The sequence below is a fragment of the Oncorhynchus clarkii genome, chromosome 7 (genome assembly GCF_045791955.1).
Source record: "Oncorhynchus clarkii lewisi isolate Uvic-CL-2024 chromosome 7, UVic_Ocla_1.0, whole genome shotgun sequence".
Lineage (NCBI taxonomy): Eukaryota > Metazoa > Chordata > Actinopteri > Salmoniformes > Salmonidae > Oncorhynchus > Oncorhynchus clarkii.
The window spans coordinates 7087250-7110142 of record NC_092153.1 but is presented as its reverse complement, the minus strand read 5'-3'; the positions used below and the strand labels follow the sequence as shown (position 1 = coordinate 7110142).

Sequence of the window (22893 nt, the reverse complement as noted above, 5' to 3'; positions counted from 1 at the left end):
CAGAGCCCCTTAATTTACAACCCTGGGGCTTTCAAATATGAATTACTCAGGCGGGTTTTACTGATAGTGAAATAATTAAGTTAATGAAGGAGAGGTAAAGGCTTATGTTCCAAGTGGCTCCCTATTACCTATATAGTGCACTACTTTTTAGGGATCTGGTAGTGCACTATTTAGGGAATAGGGTGCCATTTGGGGCGCACACAAAGTAATCAGTGCCTGATGGTGATGTCACCCAGGCTACATTTTCATTTGCAAGAAGAAACAGAAGATGATGTGTGTCTGACCGAAACGGGACGTTTTTATTGGCCTTCCAAAGTACGGGCGGTGATTAAAAACCGGACTAGAGGACACACGCGGCATAACTCGTCTCCTCCCACCCAGCCTGCCCGCAGGCCCCGGCCCACAACATCATGCTTATATAGTGATTAAATGCATTTTTAACTGGCCGGGCAAGACGCTGGCCTGTCTCTTGAAACGAAGCCGGGATGGTTCTGCTACATGAACTTGAGACAGAAAGGGGCCTTTGTGCACAGCTACAGGTCTGGAGTCAGTTTAGTTTGAATTTTGGTGGTGGTGGAGGGCAGTATGGAGTCAAGGGGCACTAGTCCTAGATACGTTTAAGGGTTATTTTCTGTTTGGAGACGGCTGGGTGCTCAGAAACTGAGAGCCGGACAAATGCAGTAATAGATAGTTATGGAACAAGGTGGAAGACAATGATTTGAGTTATTGAATGTGTTTGACAGTGTGGTGGATTGGATTTAGTGTCCAAGGTTTTGGATGTGTTTGACAGTGTGGTGGATAGGATTTAGTGTCCAAGGTTTTGGATGTGTTTGACAGTGTGGTGGATAGGATTTAGTGTCTAAGGTTTTGAATGTGTTTGACAGTGTGGTGGATTGGATTTAGTGTCTAAGGTTTTGAATGTGTTTGACAGTGTGGTGGATTGGATTTAGTGTCTAAGGTTTTGAATGTGTTTGACAGTGTGGTGGATTGGATTTAGTGTCCAAGGTTTTGGATGTGTTTGACAGTGTGGTGGATAGGATTTAGTGTCTAAGGTTTTGAATGTGTTTGACAGTGTGGTGGATAGGATTTAGTGTCCAAGGTTTTGAATGTGTTTGACAGTGTGGTGGATAGGATTTAGTGTCCAAGGTTTTGAATGTGTTTGACAGTGTGGTGGATAGGATTTAGTGTCCAAGGTTTTGAATGTGTTTGACAGTGTGGTGGATAGGATTTAGTGTCCAAGGTTTTGAATGTGTTTGACAGTGTGGTGGATTGGATTTAGTGTCAAATTTTTTGAATGTGTTTGACAGTGTGGTGGATTGGATTAAGTGTCTAGTGACCTCATCCTACTCCTTGTGGCTCACAATCAGGGCCTCAAAAGCAGTTCACTGTAGAGTAAACAGTGCTTATAGGCCTTAAAGCACTATGTCTCAGACCTAACCACTATGTCTCATACCTAACCACTATGTCTCAGACCTAACCACTATGTCTCAGACCTAACCACTATGTCTCAGACCTAACCACTATGTCTCATACCTAACCACTATGTCTCAGACCTAACCACTATGTCTCAGACCTAACCACTATGTCTCAGACCTTACCACTATGTCTCATACCTAACCACTATGTCTGAGACCTAACCACTATGTCTCAGACCTAACCACTATGTCTCAGACCTAACCACTATGTCTCCCTCAATGCAGCATTTAATTTGGCTGATGAAAAATCATATCAATCAATAAGAGTTTATTTAGATGTGTGACTAATGCCATTCGGCCTGTTTTATGATACAGGGCCGCCTGACAAACACAACTAAAATCACAGTAAATTGATAAGCAGGCTGAGCGAAATATAGAGATCATTGATTCAGTTTCTCAATTCTAATTTAATCTGAACTCACCTGTCATACGGATAAAAATTGATTGGTGTAAATTCCATCCACTGGTGATAACGCTGTCAATAGTGATTTCTCAACAGCCTGGTCTGACAGAGTTGCTGACGGCCCGTATGCTTTTTCTATACCAATAATGTAATCGCCTCATTGTGTGTGTGTTTGTGTGTGTTTGTGTGTGTTTGTGTGTGTATGTATGTGTGTGTGTGTAAGTGTGTGTGTATGTGTGTGTGTGTGTACATGCATGTCTGTGTGTGTGTGTGTGTGCATCTATGTATGTGTGTGTATGTGTGTGTGTGTGTGTGTGTGTGTGTGTGTGTGTGTGTGTGTGTGTGTGTGTGTGTGTGTGTATGTGTGTGTATGTGTGTGAATGTATATGTGTGTGAGTGTGAGTGTGTGTTTATGTATATGTATAACATTTTGTCCTGTCTATTACAGTGTCACAATCACTCAAGCGACTCGCCGAGACATCAGTGCAACCCGCACGAGTCCTCCAATAGGGAAAATGGTTATCAGAAAGGCCATTTTCATAGTTAAATAAATAAATGCAGTTTTCTTTCACTTTGTCAGATGGTAAATCAGGATCAATAACTTAAGCGGCAAGACCCTGTAAAATATTTACATCCTGTAGTTTAATCAATCAGCAAAATGTCGGCCTCATTACGGAAATATGAACAGATTGTCTGATCTTTTAAAGTAATCACCCATATTGGTTTAGGTTTCCCTTGGCCCTGTCGTGTTACTTAAGCTAATGGGTAGCTAGGTAAGGGAATGAGGGACAGGGGCCGTAAATTCACATCTGTCAGAATTTAACCGCTGTTCAAATGCATGAAAAAGGCCAAGTTTTGGGTAATAAAGTTTATTGAAAAGGGTTGGCCCTCCGTCGGAACAATGGGGAATGTAATCATGAGAGGCTTTTATTGTTGCAGGAAATCTATGTTACAGGTGCTCAGAAAAGCAATGATCGTGACACAACAAAGCTTTGGTAATTGTGCTTGTCCCAATGTCATTCTCCAGACAGACAGACAGACAGACAGACAGACAGACAGACAGACAGACAGACAGACAGGAGACTCACTGTCATGGGACCTGCCCATCTTTTGAAAAACCAAATTTAGAGGGAAAAAACATAGTCGTGTATATATACAGAACAAACAGCTTAGATAGGCTGGGATCCTATTAATATCTCAAAACATAACCATGCTATAGGCCTACTAAGGCTCCATTATTCAGTACCCCTCCAGTGGCTTGGTGTGTATCAATACCCCTCCAGTGGCTTGGTGTGTATCAGTACCCCTCCAGTGGCTTGGTGTATGTCAGTACCCCTCCAGTGGCTTGGTGTGTATCAATACCCCTCCAGTGGCTTGGTGTGTATCAATACCCCTCCAGTGGCTTGGTGTATGGTAGTACCCCTCCAGTGGCTTGGTGTGTATCAATACCCCTCCAGTGGCTTGGTGTGTATCAATACCCCTCCAGTGGCTTGGTGTGTATCAGTACCCCTCCAGTGGCTTGGTGTATGGTAGTACCCCTCCAGTGGCTTGGTGTGTATCAATACCCCTCCAGTGGCTTGGTGTATGTCAGTACCCCTCCAGTGGCTTGGTGTGTATCAATACCCCTCCAGTGGCTTGGTGTGTATCAATACCCCTCCAGTGGCTTGGTGTATGTCAGTACCCCTCCAGTGGCTTGGTGTGTATCAGTACCCCTCCAGTGGCTTGGTGTGTATCAATACCCCTCCAGTGGCTTGGTGTATGTCAGTACCCCTCCAGTGGCTTGGTGTGTATCAGTACCCCTCCAGTAGCTTGGTGTATGTCAGTACCCCTCCAGTGGCTTGGTGTGTATCAGTACCCCTCCAGTGGCTTGGTGTATGATAGTACCCCTCCAGTGGCTTGGTGTATGTCAATACCCCTCCAGTGGCTTGGTGTGTATCAGTACCCCTCCAGTGGCTTGGTGTATGTCAGTACCCCTCCAGTAGCTTGGTGTATGTCAGTACCCCTCCAGTGGCTTGGTGTATGTCAGTACCCCTCCAGTGGCTTGGTGTGTATCAGTACCCCTCCAGTGGCTTGGTGTGTATCAGTACCCCTCCAGTGGCTTGGTGTATGTCAGTACCCCTCCAGTGGCTTGGTGTATGTCAGTACCCCTCCAGTGGCTTGGTGTGTATCAGTTCCCCTCCAGTGGCTTGGTGTGTATCAGTACCCCTCCAGTGGCTTGGTGTGTATCAGTACCCCTCCAGTGGCTTGGTGTGTATCAGTACCCCTCCAGTGGCTTGGTGTATGTCAGTACCCCTCCAGTAGCTTGGTGTATGTCAGTACCCCTCCAGTGGCTTGGTGTATGGTAGTAGTCCACAAATGCTTCTTCACCTTTTCTCCTTTCTTTCATCCCCACTGATCTGTAAATAATGGATTTATTAAAGTAAAATGGTGGATGTCTACTGGGCATTCACTTTAGTGTGTTTAGTTCTCTCAGATCAACAGCACCACTATTTGCCCATATGGTCATTCTATAGTGGTGTAAACTCACCCTCCAGTGGCAGAGCGAGAGTCTAAAATCTCACATTGTTATCATTTCAAATAGCCTAAATCTCTCTAATGCCATACATGCCACTGGGTGCGGTCACAAAGTACATATGAGAGGACATTCTGGGCTTTTCAATGATATCATGTGTGGGGGGTGTCACCTTAATAATCAAAATAGCCACCATCCCAATTAGCACATGTTATGGTGTAATTGTGTAATGATCATTTTTGACAGTTTGATATTCAAATAGTTTCTTATAGGTCAATTTTTAGTTTGGTGAGTTTTCAGAGCAGTGTAATAAATACATGAAATAAGAGCTAAATAAAAGCTGGTTAATTACTTGTAATCTGTTATGTTTACTGTAATGTTAACTTTTTATATATTTCCTGTCAACCGAGTTTTAACGGCCACTACAGTCCAGATACAGTCAAAAAAACAATATATGTGTTCACATTTTTTCCTTTGTAACATGTTTTTTTGCACCTCAAACCGTTATCTGATGTTTAAATATATATATATAAAAACTACAAAACTTGTTTTTTACTGGGACTCAGGATTAGAAGTCAGCGAATTTGAATTTTACTGCGCAGATGGCAACGAAGAGGTTGTTTGAGGGGAGGGGTACAAATGGGTCATGGCTAGCAAACCCTAACTATATTTTCTAACCGTAATCTAATTCTAACCTGCACGTTAATTTTCCTAACCTGTTGCGTAAATTCTCCTAGACTGCTGCGTAAATTCTCCTAGACTGCAACGAAAAGTCACATCTGACAAAAGCTGTATCCCGTTTAGTCAAAACCGGTCAAAGGGGCGGTCCTGTCAAATCACAAAGTTCCCATCATGCCATAAATTGAAACAACTATACACATGCTTCTAGTCTCCCATTCCCAGACAGAGAACGTTACCCAAAACCATGGCCTGCTCAGAACTGGGTAAACTTTCTTCTTTTTAAATAAAAAATATATATATTTTAGCTAGCTTTAGCTAATGTAGTTTAGAGACTGAGTAGTCTATGTTGAAGCATAAGTTTGAGCGTAGTGTTTATGCTGCGTGGTCAATATCCAATTCAATTGTTTCTTGCGTCGTGCTAGGTAGGCTAGCTACAACTAGCATGCCACGAAAAACATGCTTCCATTTTAGTTAGCAACGGGTGGCTACAAAGGAGCAATAACCTATCGATGACGTCTCAGTGGAGTCAACATATTTACCGATATTTGAAAAGCAAGCTTCGTTTCACAGTGGTGCCGTTCAATCAATCTCTATAACTTTGTCACCGTTGTCTCTTAATTCTACACACACAGCACTGTTGAGTGTGTCCGACAAGTCTGGACTTCTGGACTTTGCCAAAAGGCTGGTGAACGTGGGACTGTCACTCGTCGCATCAGGTGGCACCGCCAAAACCCTGCGCGATGCAGGACTGGCTGTTCGGTAGGTGTAACCGTTTGCATACATTTCCAATGCCTCGTCTATCCTTGTTGATAGTGTTCAGCCACCAACGTTCTCTTGCGTTTAATGCTCACACGATTCAATGTTATGCTGATAACAATGTATTCCTTTAATTCACCTTACTGTTTGGAACTTCAAAGAGTAGGTCTGTCTAGTATTCTGCAGTCATTGACCACCTTTCAGATGAGCGGCATTCTCAGCCTCTAAATGCAATTGAGAATGTGTGCCACTGAATCACCTAACATCCATCTCCCTTTTGTTCCAGGGATGTGTCTGAGCTGACTGGCCATCCAGAGATGCTTGGTGGGAGGGTGAAGACCCTGCATCCTGCTGTACACGGGGGCATCCTGGCCCGGCACACCCCTTCGGACAAGGCTGACATGGAGAAACTGGGCTACAGTCTGGTTAGGTAAGAGACAGGGAAGTGGGTTTAATTGATCTAAGCTCAGATCTGTTTTCCTCAATAGTTAAGAGTAGGACTTGTCCATCTCAGTCAACTTTTCTATACTTTTTTTCCAGAGCCACTACTGTTTTAATGTGGTTTTTGGGGGTCTTTGAAAAACAGCCTTTTTGTGAACGAGCAGACCTAAAACACCATGCATGTGATCGGGCACAAGACTGTATTAGATTTGGCCCTAATGCAGGGCAGTAAGGTTGTAAAGTGGGGAAACTTCGAAGTATGCGTTGCTAATCTAATAACCGGCTGATTCAAATGCTGCTGCATCTGCACACATCTGATCATGTTACACACTTTACATTTTTTTTTTTGCCTTGAGAGTCTGATTGGCTGTTTAAGCTGCCAATTTGACATTCATGGAATGTGATTGGCTTTGAGGAGAAAGTGTGCAATGCATACAGCCTCTGAAATAAACCATGAATTCTCTTTGGCGCCTATGGGCACGTACAGTGCCTTGCGAAAGTATTCAGCCCCCTTGAACTTTGTGACCTTTTGCCACATTTCAGGCTTCAAACATAAAGATATAAAACTGTATTTTTTTGTGAAGAATCAACAACAAGTGGGACACAATCATGAAGTGGAACGACATTTATTGGATATTTCAAACTTTTTTTAACAAATCAAAAACTGAAAAATTGGGCTTGCAAAATTATTCAGCCCCCTTAAGTTAATACTTTGTAGCGCCACCTTTTGCTGCGATTACAGCTGTAAGTCGCTTGGGGTATGTCTCTATCAGTTTTGCACATTGAGAGACTGCAATTTTTTCCCATTCCTCCTTGCAAAACAGCTCGAGCTCAGTGAGGTTGGATGGAGAGCATTTGTGAACAGCAGTTTTCAGTTCTTTCCACAGATTCTCGATTGGATTCAGGTCTGGACTTTGACTTGGCCATTCTAACACCTGGATATGTTTATTTTTGAACCATTCCATTGTAGATTTTGCTTTGGATCATTGTCTTGTTGGAAGACAAATCTCCGTCCCAGTCTCAGGTCTTTTGCAGACTCCATCAGGTTTTCTTCCAGAATGGTCCTGTATTTGGCTCCATCCATCTTCCCATCAATTTTAACCATCTTCCCTGTCCCTGCTGAAGAAAAGCAGGCCCAACCCATGATGCTGCCACCACCATGTTTGACAGTGGGGATGGTGTGTACAGGGTGATGAGCTGTGTTGCTTTTACGCCAAACATAACGTTTTGCATTGTTGCCAAAAAGTTCAATTTTGGTTTCATCTGACCAGAGCACCTTCTTCCACATGTTTGGTGTGTCTCCCAGGTGGCTTGTGGCAAACTTTAAACGACACTTTTTATGGATATCTTTAAGAAATGGCTTTCTTCTTGCCACTCTTCCATAAAGGCCAGATTTGTGCAATATACGACTGATTGTTGTCCTATGGACAGAGTCTCCCACCTCAGCTGTAGATCTCTGCAGTTCATCCAGAGTGATCATGGGCCTCTTGGCTGCATCTCTGATCAGTCTTCTCCTTGTATGAGCTGAAAGTTTAGAGGGACGGCCAGGTCTTGGTAGATTTGCAGTGGTCTGATACTCCTTCCATTTCAATATTATCGCTTGCACAGTGCTCCTTGGGATGTTTAAAGCTTGGGAAATCTTTTTGTATCCAAATCCGGCTTTAAACTTCTTCACAACAGTATCTCGGACCTGCCTGGTGTGTTCCTTGTTCTTCATGATGCTCTCTGCGCTTTTAACGGACCTCTGAGACTATCACAGTGCAGGTGCATTTATACGGAGACTTGATTACACACAGGTGGATTGTATTTATCATCATTAGTCATTTAGGTCAACATTGGATCATTCAGAGATCCTCACTGAACTTCTGGAGAGAGTTTGCTGCACTGAAAGTAAAGGGGCTGAAGAATTTTGCACGCCCAATTTTTCAGTTTTTGATTTGTTAAAAAAGTTAGAAATATCCAATAAATGTTGTTCCACTTCATGATTGTGTCCCACGTGTTGTTGATTCTTCACAAAAAAATACAGTTTTATATCTTTGTTTGAAGCCTGAAATGTGGCAAAAGGTCGCAAAGTTCTAAGGGGCCGAATACTTTCGCAAGGCACTGTATGTTTAACAATTTGGGTTCAAGGCTGCAAAATGTAACCTGCTTAATTGACACATGTTCCCATTTACAAAAGTCAAAACTTCACCCTTTTTTTTCTTTGTAAGATATTGTTTCTCGTTGAGTCATCTGGGGCACGCGATGTGAGGGATTGAACAGCCACGCTACTCATTAGTTCAAATTGCCTAGATGGTTAGAAAAACAGTGAAATGCATTGCATTTCTTGACTTGTATTGCTTTCCTTTGCCGGTCTTTGACCAGGGTGGTGGTGTGTAACCTTTACCCGTTTGTGAAGACTATCTCCAACACTAATGTGACCGTGGAAGATGCAGTGGAACAGATTGATATTGGTGAGTGAAATGTTAAAGTTGCAATTTTTTTTTTGTCCGACCTGACCAAATTCACATAGAATTGTGTTAGATCTGTCATTCTCATTGAAAGCAAGTATTAGAAGCGGTAGATCTGTTCTATGTGTACTATTTCTATGCTTTCTGTGAAGTTTAGTTTTTGCTGCTTTTAATTTCAGTTGTACACCAGCTGGAAATACAATATTTGGGGTTCTGAAAAATAATTCACAGCGGTTTAGATGGTACAATGATTCTCTACCATAAACTTGCTTGTTCTGGCACACAAACTGAATTTAGGCGAACTAATAGAATTTTAGCAACCAGGAAATGGCTGCGCAATTGATTCATATTGCACCTTTTAAGGCCAGCTCTACATTTTACTTTCTGAAGTCTGTTCTACAACCTGAAATGCCCTAGGTTGCCATGGTGATTACCCTGTTTGACCCTGGCTGTGTCCTCAGGTGGGGTAACCCTGCTCCGTGCAGCGGCCAAGAACCATGCCCGCGTAACCATTGTGTGCGATCCTGCCGACTACCAGCTGGTCGCCGTGGAGATGGAGGGTTCCGAGGGTAAAGACACGACCCTGGACACCCGCAAGACTCTGGCCCTGAAGGTAACTAGGGCAACTTGAAAGCACGGGTTGAAAGTGGACTTTTTTTACATGGTCCTTTGTCTCGTGTGTATCAATCTACTTTCTGGACAAGTTGAGAATGGTGAGATCTAGTTGAGAATGGTGAGATCTAGTTGAGAATGGTGAGATCTAGTTGAGAATGGTGAGATCTAGTTGAGAATGGTGAGATCTAGTTGAGAATGGTGAGATCTAGTTGAGAATGGTGAGATCTAGTTGAGAATGGTGAGATCTAGTTGAGAATGGTGAGATCTAGTTGAGAATGGTGAGATCTAGTTTAACTTCCATGTGCTCTCCTTCTACCTTCCTGTTGAGACAAGTCTGTCAACCTCAACTGTGAACAGAGAGGATGTTGAGTGATAGAGAAATTATGCTATCAGGAACCAAACTGTACGTAGACACAACTGAAGTCTTAAGAGATTCTTCAGTAGTAGCAAATTGGACATCTCAGGACAACTGGGGAAGGCCTCATACTGTGTATTTGACAGATTATTGACCCTCTGTTAAAAGGATCAATTTGTACAATTGCAGACCAGATACCATGGAGTCTATGTAGTCAAAAAGCACAATTGCAATCAGATCATTGGGTTTTTGTTTAATTGATTGTTTGTTGGTTAATGCGAGGTAAAGTTCAGAGTCCACTACCTCCCATGTTGCCCTCTCTTGTCCTTGGGGCCATGTTGTTCAGGTCAGCCCACAGTATTCTATTGATCTAGTATCCCTGGACATTGTAAATATGCTACTGGAACTGCCCCTTTATATAGTTTGCTTACTTGATTGTTTTTGTTCTACCTTGTTGTTTTAATATTACATTGTTATTGATTACTGCATTGTTGGTTAGCTTGCAGAAAATCAGTTCACTGTACTTGTGCATTTGACATTGAGTCTTGAGACTACATGGAGTAGAATGGATACATTTAGCACATGGTGTCCCTTGTGAAGGCATTACAAATCTTACAGTGATAGTTTGTATTAAAGCTGCCTAAATATAAAACTATAGAAGCCCATGTTGGCTTTGATCATGGAATAGGTTACAACGCTGTCTGGTTCAGGTGTTTACCCTGGGCCATGTTCATTAGGGCACACCTTAGAAAAACATTTTGCAGTGGTAAACAGATGTGCATTTCCTATTGGACATCAAGGTTTTCCCTTCCTGTTTCAGTCCCTTTTCTTCCATATGTTGCCTAATGAACATGATCATGGTGTCAATGCTATCTAGTTGTCCTCATTCTCTCTCCCAGGCCTTTACTCACACGGCTCAGTATGATGAGGCCATCGCGGACTACTTCCGGGGCCAGTACAGCCGTGGGGTATCCCAGCTGCCCCTGCGCTACGGCATGAACCCCCACCAAGCCCCCGCCCAGCTCTACACCCTGCGCCCCACCCTCCCCCTCACAGGTAGGCTTCACCCCCCCCCCCCCCCCCCCATTGTGTAGCCAGCAGTAACATTGTCAACCCTCATTTTAATTGGTGTCATATGTTCAACTGAAACCGTCCAGGCGGACTTTGGGGTCCTTGTCCTGTCTGGGTAGACTAACTGTATTGATCCTCCCTTCTCTCCATTCCATTTCTGCCTCTGTCAGTGGTAAATGGTTCTCCTGGGTTCATTAACCTTTGTGATGCTCTGAACGCCTGGCAGCTGGTCCGAGAGCTGAAGAGTGCCCTGGGCATGCCCTCTGCCACCTCCTTCAAACATGTCAGCCCTGCAGGTTAGACACGCAGAGCTTCCAATGCATATGCCAACAAGATTGCAAGGAATCCCAGTAACATTGACCTAGGCTGTCTTCTCCCTCTCTAGGGGCTGCGGTGGGTGTTCCTCTGAGTGATGAGGAGGCCAAGGTGTGTATGGTGAATGACATGCTGAAGAACCTGACCCCACTGGCTACAGCCTACGCCCGGGCTAGAGGGTCAGACAGGATGTCCTCCTTCGGCGACTTCATCGCTCTGTCTGACGTGTGTGACGTCCCCACTGCCAAGATCATATCCAGAGAGGTAGGGCTTCCCAGGTGTCGTGTGTCTGTCCTGTGTGTTTCGTGCATTTCCAACCCCTGTCTATCATTCTCAGGTCTCTGATGGCATCATCGCCCCTGGTTACGAAGAGGAGGCCCTCAGGATTCTGTCCAAGAAGAAGAATGGAAACTACTGTGTTCTCCAGGTATGGTTGGACATGGAAAAGCAGTTGGTGATCATCCTATGTTGCAGCCTTTCCTAGGAAAAAAAAGTTTGAAGTTAATTTGCATCTTCTCACCGGTTGGGGGGTGCTGAATGTCTAAATCTGTCAGATGGACCCAGCCTATGAGCCAGATGAGCCAGAGGTCAGAGTTCTCTTTGGTCTCCACCTCAAACAGAAGAGGAATGGAGCTGTCATTGACAAGGATCTCTTCAGCAATGTCGTCTCCAAGGGCACGGTGAGTCTTTGTGGTTTGTGCGTGTCTTGATAGTGTGTGTGAGATTCTCACTGATGACCTGTTCTGACCTTTTGTCCTCTTGTCGGTCTCCTGTTTAAGCTGTCGGTGGAGGCGCTGCGTGACCTGATCGTGGCCAGCATCACAGTGAAGTACACCCAGTCCAACTCTGTCTGCTACGCCAAGGATGGACAGGTAACCAACCTGGAGAGGGAGGAGACATGGGAGGTTCCTGTTGAAAGAGTGTTTGGGCACTGAGTTTCCCAATTGTTGTCGCCTATATCCTTGTTTACCTTTTTCAGAAGGAATTTTGAAACATTCAACACTATGTACTGTGGCTTTTCTGGGTCACGATCCGTCTCCTCTACCTGTGTACCAGGTGATTGGGATCGGTGCGGGTCAGCAGTCTCGTATCCACTGCACGCGGCTGGCAGGGGACAAGGCTGATAACTGGTGGCTGAGGCACCACCCGCGGGTGTTGGGCATGAGGTTCAGGAGTGGAGTGAAGCGGGCGGAGATGGCCAATGCCATCGATCAGTACGTCAGCGGCACCATCGGAGAGGTGAGGGGGTCAGAGGTCAATTAGGGACATGCACTCTACGCATCTGAAATGGTTGTCGGATGTATAGTTCTGCTGTATGTTTTGTGTAGGTTCCTACTGTAGGTGTCTGTCTGTTTAAAAAATCTAATTCCAGATGAGTCTGTCCTGCTCTCTAACTCCTGTGTTCAGGGTCCAGACCTGGCAGTATGGAAGGCCATGTATGAGGAGGTCCCAGAGCCTCTGGATGAGACTGAGAAGAAGAACTGGCTGAGCTCTCTACAGGCTGTAGCCCTCAGCTCTGACGCCTTCTTCCCCTTCAGAGACAACGTGGACCGTGCCAAACTGGTAAACACTGCTGAATTATTACTTTTCACTAGTCTAAGATGGCAGACTTTCTGCTTTTGGTTCTTTAGTTGGTCTCTTGCCTTCTAGTGTCTTCCAAGGTCTTTTCTGTTTGACGCCCACATGGACTGATTATTCTGAGGTGTCTGTCTCTGTAGAGTGGTGTGGAGTACATTGCTGCCCCGGCTGGGTCCACAGCTGACGAGGTGGTGATCAATGCCTGTAATGAGCAGGGCATCACCCTGGTGCACACCAACCTGAGACTCTTCCACCACTGAATACCTGGAGGGGCTGTCATACATCGCTGCCTGACACATTTGACACGCCACACACCATTATGGCCCTGAGTAACATGTGTGTGTCTACATGTTGGAGGTCCACTAACTGCTCTAGAATAGTGATCAACAAAGGTACTAACATAGTATTATTATTTACACTGAGACATTCCTGTCCTATGGTTATCATGCACAAACCGCATGAGTCATGCTGAGGATCATTCAGATTCCGTTACATTCCGAGCTTGCTTTCATAGTTGTATCTAAGTTACAATGTTACTGTCTGGAAGGTCACGTTTTACCATGAAATAAACTGTTTCTTGAGAAATCCTGTGGAGTGTGTGTGTATATGCAAACACTATTTTACGTTATAGCAATATTAAGCTGAAAGTCAGACTGACTACTACACTAACATGGAATTGTTTTATGATCATACCATGGACCATTTAGCTATTTGAATTTTAGGACGCTTCTAGGTATCAAAAATATTTAAAGTTTTGAAATTGCCCCTTACTATTACAGCTCATAGAAACACATTGAGTAACACACAAATGGCTTAGACCGTTTTCATTGTTGGCTAGAAGACTGTAAAAACACCAGGAAGTCTGCTCCAAGTGATTTTAATCTAAGAAATGTTTCCAAGTATTCCCACGCATAATAGAAAAAGAAACTAGGTTTGAAATGGTTTAAGTGGAGAAAATATGTTTTGGGAGATGAACACCTTTTGTTAAACTACCTCCAGACTTTAATTTGAATGGGTTACCTTTAGGCAAGTCCTGTGACACTTGTGGGGGTCGTAGAGAACACCTTCCCCTGCAGATGGTTGACATACAATGCCTTCAGAAAGTATTCACACCCCTGTACCTTCCCACATTTTGTTACAGCCTGAATTTAAAATTGATTAAATTGACTTTTTTTTGTTGTCACTGGCCTACACACAATACCCTAAAATGTTGAAGTGGAATTGTTCTACAAATTTAAAGAGGAGCGATGTCTTGAGTCAAGTATTCAACCACTTATGGAAGTTCAGGAGTAAAAATATGCACCAGTGGCATGGCCTTTGAGTGCACTAATAGTGCCTAACATGGTTTTTGAATGACTACCTCATCTCTGTACCCCACATACACTAATTACCTCTAAGGTTGCACAGTGAATTTCCAACAGATTCAACCAGAAATTCGACCAGGGAGGTTTTCCAATGCTTTGCAAAGGGCACCTATTGGTAAATACAATTCTAAGACCTTGAACATCTCTGAGCATGGTGACGTTCTTAATTCCACTTTGGAAGGTGTATCAATACACCCAGTCACTACAAAGATACAGGCGTCCTTCCTAACTCAGTTGCTGGAGAGGAAGGAAACCGCTCAAGATTTCACCACAAGGTCAACTGGGACTTTTCAACAGTTTATTGGCTGTGATAAGAACTGGGGACGGATCAACAATGTTGATGGCGTGAAAAGGAAGCCTGTACAGGAATATTTTTTTCTCTCCAAAAGATGCATCCTGTTTCCAGTAATACTGCATTAACTTTTGGTCCTGAATACAAAGTGCTGTATTTGGGGCAAATCCAACACATTACTGAGTACCACTCCATATTTTCAAGTATAGTGGTGCATCATGGTCTGGTTATGCTTGTAATTAAGGACTGGGGAGTTTCAGGATAAAGATGGGAGCTAAAGCACAGGGAAAATCCTTAACCTGGTTGTCTGCTTTCCACCTGACACTGGGAGATGAATTCACCTTTCAGCAGGACTATAACCTAAAACACAAGGCCAAGTCTACACTGGAGTTGCTTACCAAGAAGACAGTGAATGTTCCTGAATGATCGAGTTACAGTTTTGACATAAATCTACTTGAAGATCTATTTCAAGATGTAAATGGTTGTCTGGCAATGATCAACAACCAACTTGTCAGAGCTTGGTGAATTACATTTTTTTTAAATGTGCAAATGTCATACAATCCAGGTGTGGAAAGCACTTAGAGACTTACAGCTGTAAATTGCTGCCAAATGTGATTCTAATGTGTATTGACTCATTGGTGTGAATACTTATGTGAAAAAAAAAAGTTTTCACTTTGTCGTTCTGGGGTATTTGTGTGTAGATGGGTGAGACATCTATCTAATCTGTGTTGAATTCAGGCTGTAACACAACATGTGGAATAAGTCCAGGGGTATGAATACATTCTCAAGGAATAAGTCCAGGGGTATGAATACATTCTGAAGGAATACGTCCAGGGGTATGAATACATTCTGAAGGAATAAGTCCAGGGGTATGAATACATTCTGAAGGAATACGTCCAGGGGTATGAATACATTCTGAAGGAATAAGTCCAGGGGTATGAATACATTCTGAAGGAATACGTCCAGGGGTATGAATACATTCTGAAGGCACTGCAGGGATTCAGACACAGCCCACACAAAAACAACTGATCTCTAGTTTATACTGACAGATGGGGATTTATTTTATTATGTTACGTAGATTTACACTGGTGCATCAATCTATGTATAAACAGTTATTCAAGAAACAAAGGCAATTCATGAGGTTCTTTTCAACTTTATCAAAACAAGGGAATCTCCATCAAACGTTGGCACCTTTTAGTACAAAAATAAAACCAGAACAAAGTCGACACCCCAGGTCTCACATTCACACAACAATGCTGTGATTAAAGGGATAAATAAAATGCATTGAAGAGTTTCAACATGACAACAACTCAGTGTCAATCACACAGGCAGTGCTACCCCTGTCTACACAGAGGCTACAGAAAAAGCTAAATGATTTCAAACACTTGTCGACATGGCAACTACACCAACATTCTCTCAAAACAGTGCTTTTGATTTCAGACGGATTTAGATTTTATAGAAGTAAAAAATAATAATAATAAATGATTAGGACAAACGGTAATACTGGACAGGTAGTCTTGGAAATGTATCATTTGTAAAAGACAAGCACATCTGAACTGTTAAGAAGCACTTCAAACACATACATTCAGGGACAGGGGAAGATTTTAATCTCTTTAAGGCACGAACACAAGGAATGTTCCTTTTGACCTCTTAACTGTCTCAAAGGGAAATGACAACAGACAACTTAACCAACATCCTGAAAGTGTGCAGGGGGTTCTCTTAAGACAAGGAAGGCATGGACATACAGTATGTAGGTGTGTTAGATATGGTTAAGAGAAATGACAACAGACAACTTAACCAACATCCTGAAAGTGTGCAGGGGGTTCTCTTAAGACTAGGAAGGCATGGACATACAGTATGTAGGTGTGTTAGATATGGTTAAGCTGATCAGTAAGGCATCGATGTGTTAGTTAGGTCTGTCTCTGACTGGACAGGGCGACCTCCTCTTCAAGGAGACTTGACAGACCATGGGTAAGGAAGAGGAGATTTATCTTTTACTCCAGGGGATTCTGGGGGATGTGTCCTTCTGCCAGTGCGTCTGCCAGTAGTTCAGGTCGAAGGCATTCGATGGGGCACTGGATGTTCTGCAGAAGGAGACAGACAGACAAGAGGTCAGTATGGGTCCAACCTCAGCATGGGGATTTCAAGTTCTAATCCAACACATTTTCTCAGTTGTCTTTTGAGAGCGTAGTCTATGACTCACCACTTTACGTAGTGTGTTGGTGGGGTCCCTGTATCGGACGGGCTGCAGCAGACTAGAGTCCACCTCAGCACCTGGTCTACGACAGTTCTCACAACGCCAGCCCTGAGAGGAGGACAAGCATTACATTTACACACGTTGGTCATTCAGCAGGTGCTTGTCCAAGTTGCATTCAACTAAGGTCGGTAAGACAAGCATAGCCATTAGCAGTAAAAGTGACCTGTTGTCCTCCGTAGCAGGTGCAGGTACAGATGGCTCCCAGGTATTCTTTCTGCCACTGGTTACCAATCTGGTACATCTTCCCATCGTCATAGCAGGTGGACTCATCTGTAAACACACACGCAGGAGAGGGAATCACACACACAGGCAGACATGGAGGAGGTCACACAGGCAGACATTGAGGAGGTCACACAGGCAGACATTGATGAGGTCACACAGGCAGACATTGATGAGGTCACACAGGCAGACATTGATGAGGTCACAGGCAGACATTGATGAGGTCACACAGGCAGACATTGATGAGTTCACACAGGCAGACATTGATGAGTTCACACAGGCAGACATTGATGAGGTCACACAGGCAGACATTGATGAGGTCACACAGGCAGACATTGATGAGGTCACACAGGCAGACATTGATGAGGTCACACAGGCAGACATTGATGAGGTCACACAGGCAGACATGGAGGAGGTCACACAGGCAGACATGGAGGAGGACACACAGGCAGACATTGATGAGGTCACACAGGCCGACATTGATGAGGTCACACAGGCAGACATTGATGAGGTCACACAGGCCGACATTGATGAGGTCACACAGGCCGACATTGATGAGGTCACACAGGCAGACATTGATGAGGTCACACAGGCAGACATTGATGAGGTCACACAGGCAGACATTGATGAGTTCACACAGGCAGACATTGATGAGTTCACACAGGCAGACATTGATGAGGTCACACAGGCAGACATTGATGAGGTCACACAGGCAGACATTGATGAGGTCACACAGGCAGACATTGATGAGGTCACACAGGCAGACATTGTAACTGTATTGTGTTGTATTCTGACATGCTGCCAGAGAAGTTCTGTGTTCTTCCTTTAATATCCAAACAAGTGCAGGTGGTGACTGATGTTAAAGTGCTACTTACGTGGTTCACACTTGAACTCTCCCTTCCCGTTGCCCAGGCAGGTGCAGCTCATCATGGGGCCCTTCTCCTCCTGACGCTCCCATTTCTCCCCGATACGGTAGTTGTTACCTCCATCATGACACCACTCTGTTGATGGACAGGGAGCGCGAGAGAGGGGGGAGATATAGAGAACAAAAAAAAGGTCAGACCTGTTGCATAACATCCGACACTGTCTCCCAGCCCCTAGATCGGATTGGTGTAACCAATATGGCAACCATTACACCCAGCCAGTCAGGTGGCAAGGGATCAATAAAGTTTCTTAAATAGCATTGAAGAGGTAGTTAAATACTCACTAGAGGAGTCACATCGGAAGTGTCCACTGCCTAGTCCCAGACACCTGCACCACAGCTTGAAGCCCGTCTCAGACATGCGCTCCCACTCGGTCCCAACGTCATGGTAGGTCGCTGTGAAGGTGTCGTAGCACGAGTCCTTATCTGTGCCGGTGGAACCCTCTGTCACTACAGGCGGAAGAGAAGGGGTTCATTTCACCACAGAATCACAGGCTAAGCTGTGTAAGTAAATGCCTATCTATGAACTTTCTGAACTATATTTTCTGACCGTGGAACAGCATGACTCAAAACAACATCAGGATTCACTCATACCATCTATTCTATAGGTTACATTTCAGTACTGATCCTAGATCAGTTGTCATAGTCACTGCTGGTTCCTTACGGGTGTTGCCGGCGGTGACAATCTCCTCCAGGATCTTGTGTTTGAGTGCCCCCTTCAGGGCCTCTACGATAACGTTGTATGAGGCTCCGCTGGTCAGGCCGATCAGAGTGGCACTGGTGGAGGTACCAGGCAGACGCATCTGAGACAGGAGAGAGAGAGGGAAGGAGAGAGGGGGAGAGAGATGGAGGGAGAGAGAGGAGATGGAAGGAGAGAGGGAGAGAGATGGAGGGAGAGAGAGGAGATGGAAGGAGAGAGGGAAAGAGAGGAGATGGAAGGAGAGAGAGGGAGAGAGATGGAGGGAGAGCGAGGAGAGAGGGAGAGAGATGGAGGGAGAGAGATGAGATGGAAGGAGAGAGGGAAAGAGAGGAGATGGAAGGAGAGAGAGGGAGAGAGATGGAGGGAGAGAGAGGAGATGGAAGGAGAGAGGGGGAGAGAGGAGATGAAGGAGAGAGGGGGAGAGAGGAGATGAAGGAGAGATGGGGAGAGAGATGGAAGGAGAGAGATGGAGGGAGAGAGAGGAGATGGAAGGAGAGAGATGGAGGGAGAGAGAGGAGATGGAAGGAGAGAGAGGGAGAGAGATGGAGGGAGAGAGGAGATGGAAGGAGAGAGAGGGAGGGAGAGAGAGGGAGGGAGAGAGAGGAGATGGAAGGAGAGAGATGGAGGGAGAGAGATGAGATGGAAGGAGAGAGAGTGAGAGAGATGGAGGGAGAGAGAGGGAAGGAGAGGAAGGGAGGGAGAGAGAGAGGGAAGGAGAGGAAAGGAGGGACAGAGAGAGATGGAAGGAGAGAGAGAGATAAAAGGAGAGAGAGAGATGGAAGGATAGAGAGATTGGGAGAGATGAATGGGAATGAGAGGTGTAGACCGTCATTATAAATAAGAATTTGTTCTTAACTGACTTGGCTAGTTAAATAAAGATTACGCTTTAAAAAAGTGTCTCTTAGATGTGTCTTTATATGTGTGTGTGTGTGTGTGCCGTAACCTCTCACCTGGAACATCTTCTCGTTGACGTGTGTCAGAGGGTTGCAGGACACCAGGTACTCTGAACTCTGCTTGTAAGGCTTCCAGGCGATGGTGGTCTGGGTCTGGGCCTCCTGAGGGATTCCTGTGTCCTTCTCTGGAAAACCAAAGGGAGAGCCACCAGGCACGTTCACGCTCACCACCGGCACCCTGCGCCCCTCCGCATCCGGAAGGGGCACAAACACCAGGGGTGTCTGGCCATTCCCATAGGGTGTCTGGCCGTTCCCATAGGGTGTCTGGGGGTTCTGGTTGTTGTACTCAGTGTACTCCACGTTCTGGCCCTGGCCCCCCAGGGTGTCTAGGCCGTTGTTACCTACTACTGTTGGGACACGGCTCTCCTTTTCTTCAGGCACGTCCAGGTGGTCGTAGCCTCCGGGGCGGTTGGGGAGTGGCAGTGTAAGCAGGGATTCACGTTCTGGCCGGGAGAGAGGGGTTAGGAAGCAAGCGAGTTAGGGAGGGAGTAGGGAGTTAGAGGAGCTGCAGTAGCATGACGCCGCCAGCAGGGGGTGGCAGTAAGTCCGCATACTAGAGCCACTACTGTACTGCAAAGCACTGCACTTGAAGTAGAAGTTGCCCCTAAGCACAGATCTAAGATCAGATTACCCTACCCCCGTTTTAGTTTTAACCATTAAGGGGAGTGGGAAAATATCTGACCCTTATCAGTGGTTTGGACAAATATCTACTCCAAAGCCTGCCACTGCCGTCAATACCTTTTGAATCGCTTGTTAATTCAAAACGTATTCAAAGTGAGTGAGCAGTATTATTGTTTTAAAAGACACAGCTGTTTGTAACAGATGCTGGCACGACTACAAACCAAATCTAACATCTCGGTCTATGAGTTGCTAGGCTGTTCTTACAATATTCTACTGCAGCTAAGCACATATGCAGGCTTCCCAAACCTTTCTTTGTAACATCACCATTCAGGTACAAAAAAAATCTGTTTTTGGGCCATGTGTGTATGTAGACGTATGTGTAAAGTGTGTATGTGCTGTACTCACGAGTCCTGGCCGTGCCCACCAATGGGGTGCTTCTCTGGACATTCTGAAGAGCGATGATCTTGATGATGTACTCGGTACCTGGTCTCAAACCTGAAAACATCCAACAACATCAAGCATCAAACTCTGCTGGAGGAAATCAGATGTCGATTTGAGTCAATTCAGGTGTTTTCCATAAACTGGACGTGTTGAGAAGCTTGAGCTTTCAGAGGGTGAAGAGGAAGGGGTGGAGTTTATGAGGGCAGGGTAACTTGAGAGAGAGAGAGAGAGAGAGAGAGAGAGAGAGAGCGAGAGAGAGAGAGAGCAGAGTTTGACGTTTACCAGAGATGGTGGCGTAGTTCTGGCCAGCGTGGGGGCGGGGGGTAAGCTCACGGGGCTGCGCCCTGCCTGCCTCCTCGTAGGTGATGTAATATCCTGTGATGCGCGTGGCGGGGGGTTCCCAGCTGAAGGAGATGGAGTTGGGGGTCAGGGAGGTGAACTGGAGGTTGGTGGGAGAATGGACCGCTGGTTTGGCTGTGGTGGCCGTGAGGGTGAAGGGGGCGCTGCGTGCATCACCGTTGATGGTGTAGATGTGGATAGTGTAGGAGGTGCCTGGCTCCAGACCTGAAGGACATCAAACACAACACACTGTCAGTCAGTCAAGAGCCCACTCTGTACTGTACATGGGTTATGTAGTTTACTATAATGATGATAGTTTAGGTGAAAGTGAGGATGGATAATGTAGTTGAATGTAGATGGGGCGATAATAGGTAATGTAGTTCATTTATAGATGAGAGTGGTGAAGGTTGTGTGATGTAGTCTACTGTAGATGAGAGTGGTGATAGCTGGGTAATGTAGTCTACTGTACAGTACCAGTGATGGTGTAGGTGCGCTGCTCTCCGGGGATTGTCTTCTTGATGGCGGGGCGGCTGCCGCCGAGGGGCTGAGCTTCGATGAGGTACCCGGTGATGGTCTCAACCTTAGCACGCCAGGTCAGCGTGATGGCTGAGTCCTTCACGTCAGAGATACGCACACGCCGAGGAGGACTGATGTCTGGGAGAGAGAGAGGAAGGGAGAGGGTGAGTTTACAGTGAGTAAACCAGTGGCCAGTAGAGTTAAAACTCTGTGAAAGCTGCTTACTGTCCAGCGTGGTGACCTCTCCCTCCAGGGGCCGGCTGGTCACAGAGTTCTTCAGGGCATAAACGTGCACTGTGTACAGAGTGGCCACCTACACAGGAAACACATGTTGACAGACACATAAATACAGTGACAATACATGACCTGAATATAGACTGTTTAACAGACACCTTTATCTAGAACACAGTTATGACATACATTCAGAATGCTGTAGTCTGTTATTTACCATGAGTCCTGGGACCACGGCGCGCGTGGTGTCTGGGGCGATGGTCATCTCCTTGGTGGGTCCATTGTTGTTCTTGGGGTTGACAACCACACGGTACCCAGACAGCCCGGAGCTGGGGGAGCGCCACGAGACAATGAAGGAGGTGTCACCAACCTCAGAGATGTCCAGGTTGGTGGGAGCAGGGATAGCTGGGGGCAGAGATGGACATTTAAGTATTTGCGTGTGTGTGTGCGTGTCTGTATGTGTGTGTGTGTCTGATATCTCCTACCTGTGGCCTGTGTGCCCACCAGTGGGGTGCTGGGGGTGCGTCCGTGCAGAGCGATGACCTTAACAGTGTACTCTGTGCCGGGGCGGAGATTCCTCAGTACCACGGTATCGTCTGTCCCTCTGGGCGCCGGGCGCAGCTCTCTCTCGCCCTCCTCAGGGCTGGAGTACAGCACGCGGTATGATGTCACCGTGCCGTCCGGACTGTCCCATGTGATCCTCAGGGAGGTGGAGTCCACCTCAGAGAAGGACAGGGCCTTGGGACGGTCCATTGCTGCAAGGAAACGGGGGGGGATGAAGGCCAGAAAGAAGGGAACATCAGAATAACATACATTTGAACATTTCGTTCCTCTGTTATCATGACAGATCAATGTTTTAAACTCTTTTACAATCCGAAAGCATGCTCACACGCACACACACACACGCACCTGTGATGGCGTTCTCTACCAGAGGTGTGGAAGGTTCTCCATCGGTTCCCAGAGCGGTCACACTCAGAACGTACTCCACCGTGGGCATCAAGCCAGTAAACGTAATCTCGGTCTGATCTAGATCCAAGGCAAGAGAAAGAGAGAGAGACAGAGAGAGAGAGAGGTTTAGCACAGGAGTATAGCTGTAGAACAACAGAGGCTAAAGCTCCTTTTTATCAATGTCTCACAACACAGTCACAAAATGGCTGCCGTACATATGATCACAGACGGGCAGAGGGCAGGGGAGAGAGCAGGGGCAGGTCTTACCAGGGGCCACCACCTCAGAGAAAGAGGGGCCCTGTCCATTCTTGGGGACGCTGGTGACCCTGTAGCCCTTGATGGGGCCCTGGGCTGCGGACCAGCGCACTGTGATGGTGTTGTCCTTCACATCTGTCACGTCCATGTTGGTGGGGCCCTCCACGTCTACGGAGAAAGGAA

General features: G+C 45.7%; 2 protein-coding genes across 2 annotated transcripts in view; one reads left to right on the top strand and one right to left on the bottom strand.

Moving 5' to 3' along the window:
• The first annotated feature begins 5234 nt into the window (after window positions 1–5234).
• On the top strand, window positions 5235–13237 carry LOC139414054 (bifunctional purine biosynthesis protein ATIC-like). The gene is made up of 14 exons (XM_071161930.1): window positions 5235–5334; window positions 5704–5830; window positions 6114–6257; window positions 8633–8721; window positions 9180–9331; window positions 10588–10744; window positions 10930–11055; window positions 11145–11338; window positions 11412–11501; window positions 11629–11754; window positions 11854–11946; window positions 12131–12313; window positions 12482–12637; window positions 12793–13237. Exons 1-14 carry the CDS (start codon window positions 5316–5318, stop codon window positions 12910–12912), a joined length of 1776 nt encoding a protein of 591 aa, XP_071018031.1. The 5' UTR covers window positions 5235–5315; the 3' UTR covers window positions 12913–13237.
• Window positions 13238–15344: 2107 nt separating this feature from the next.
• Window positions 15345–22893, bottom strand: part of LOC139412802 (fibronectin-like) — a 27950-nt gene continuing 20401 nt past the window's right edge. Inside the window, exons 17-31 of the mRNA XM_071159524.1 lie at window positions 22723–22878; window positions 22417–22533; window positions 21993–22262; window positions 21725–21912; window positions 21502–21589; window positions 21235–21414; window positions 20704–20985; window positions 20386–20475; window positions 19357–19802; window positions 18371–18509; window positions 17992–18156; window positions 17660–17785; window positions 16729–16835; window positions 16512–16613; window positions 15345–16392 (exon numbers count right to left, since the gene is read on the bottom strand). Coding sequence (XP_071015625.1) covers window positions 16303–16392; window positions 16512–16613; window positions 16729–16835; window positions 17660–17785; window positions 17992–18156; window positions 18371–18509; window positions 19357–19802; window positions 20386–20475; window positions 20704–20985; window positions 21235–21414; window positions 21502–21589; window positions 21725–21912; window positions 21993–22262; window positions 22417–22533; window positions 22723–22878 — 2546 coding nt within the window. The 3' untranslated portion in view covers window positions 15345–16302. The remainder of the gene's footprint in view (window positions 16393–16511; window positions 16614–16728; window positions 16836–17659; window positions 17786–17991; window positions 18157–18370; window positions 18510–19356; window positions 19803–20385; window positions 20476–20703; window positions 20986–21234; window positions 21415–21501; window positions 21590–21724; window positions 21913–21992; window positions 22263–22416; window positions 22534–22722; window positions 22879–22893) is intronic.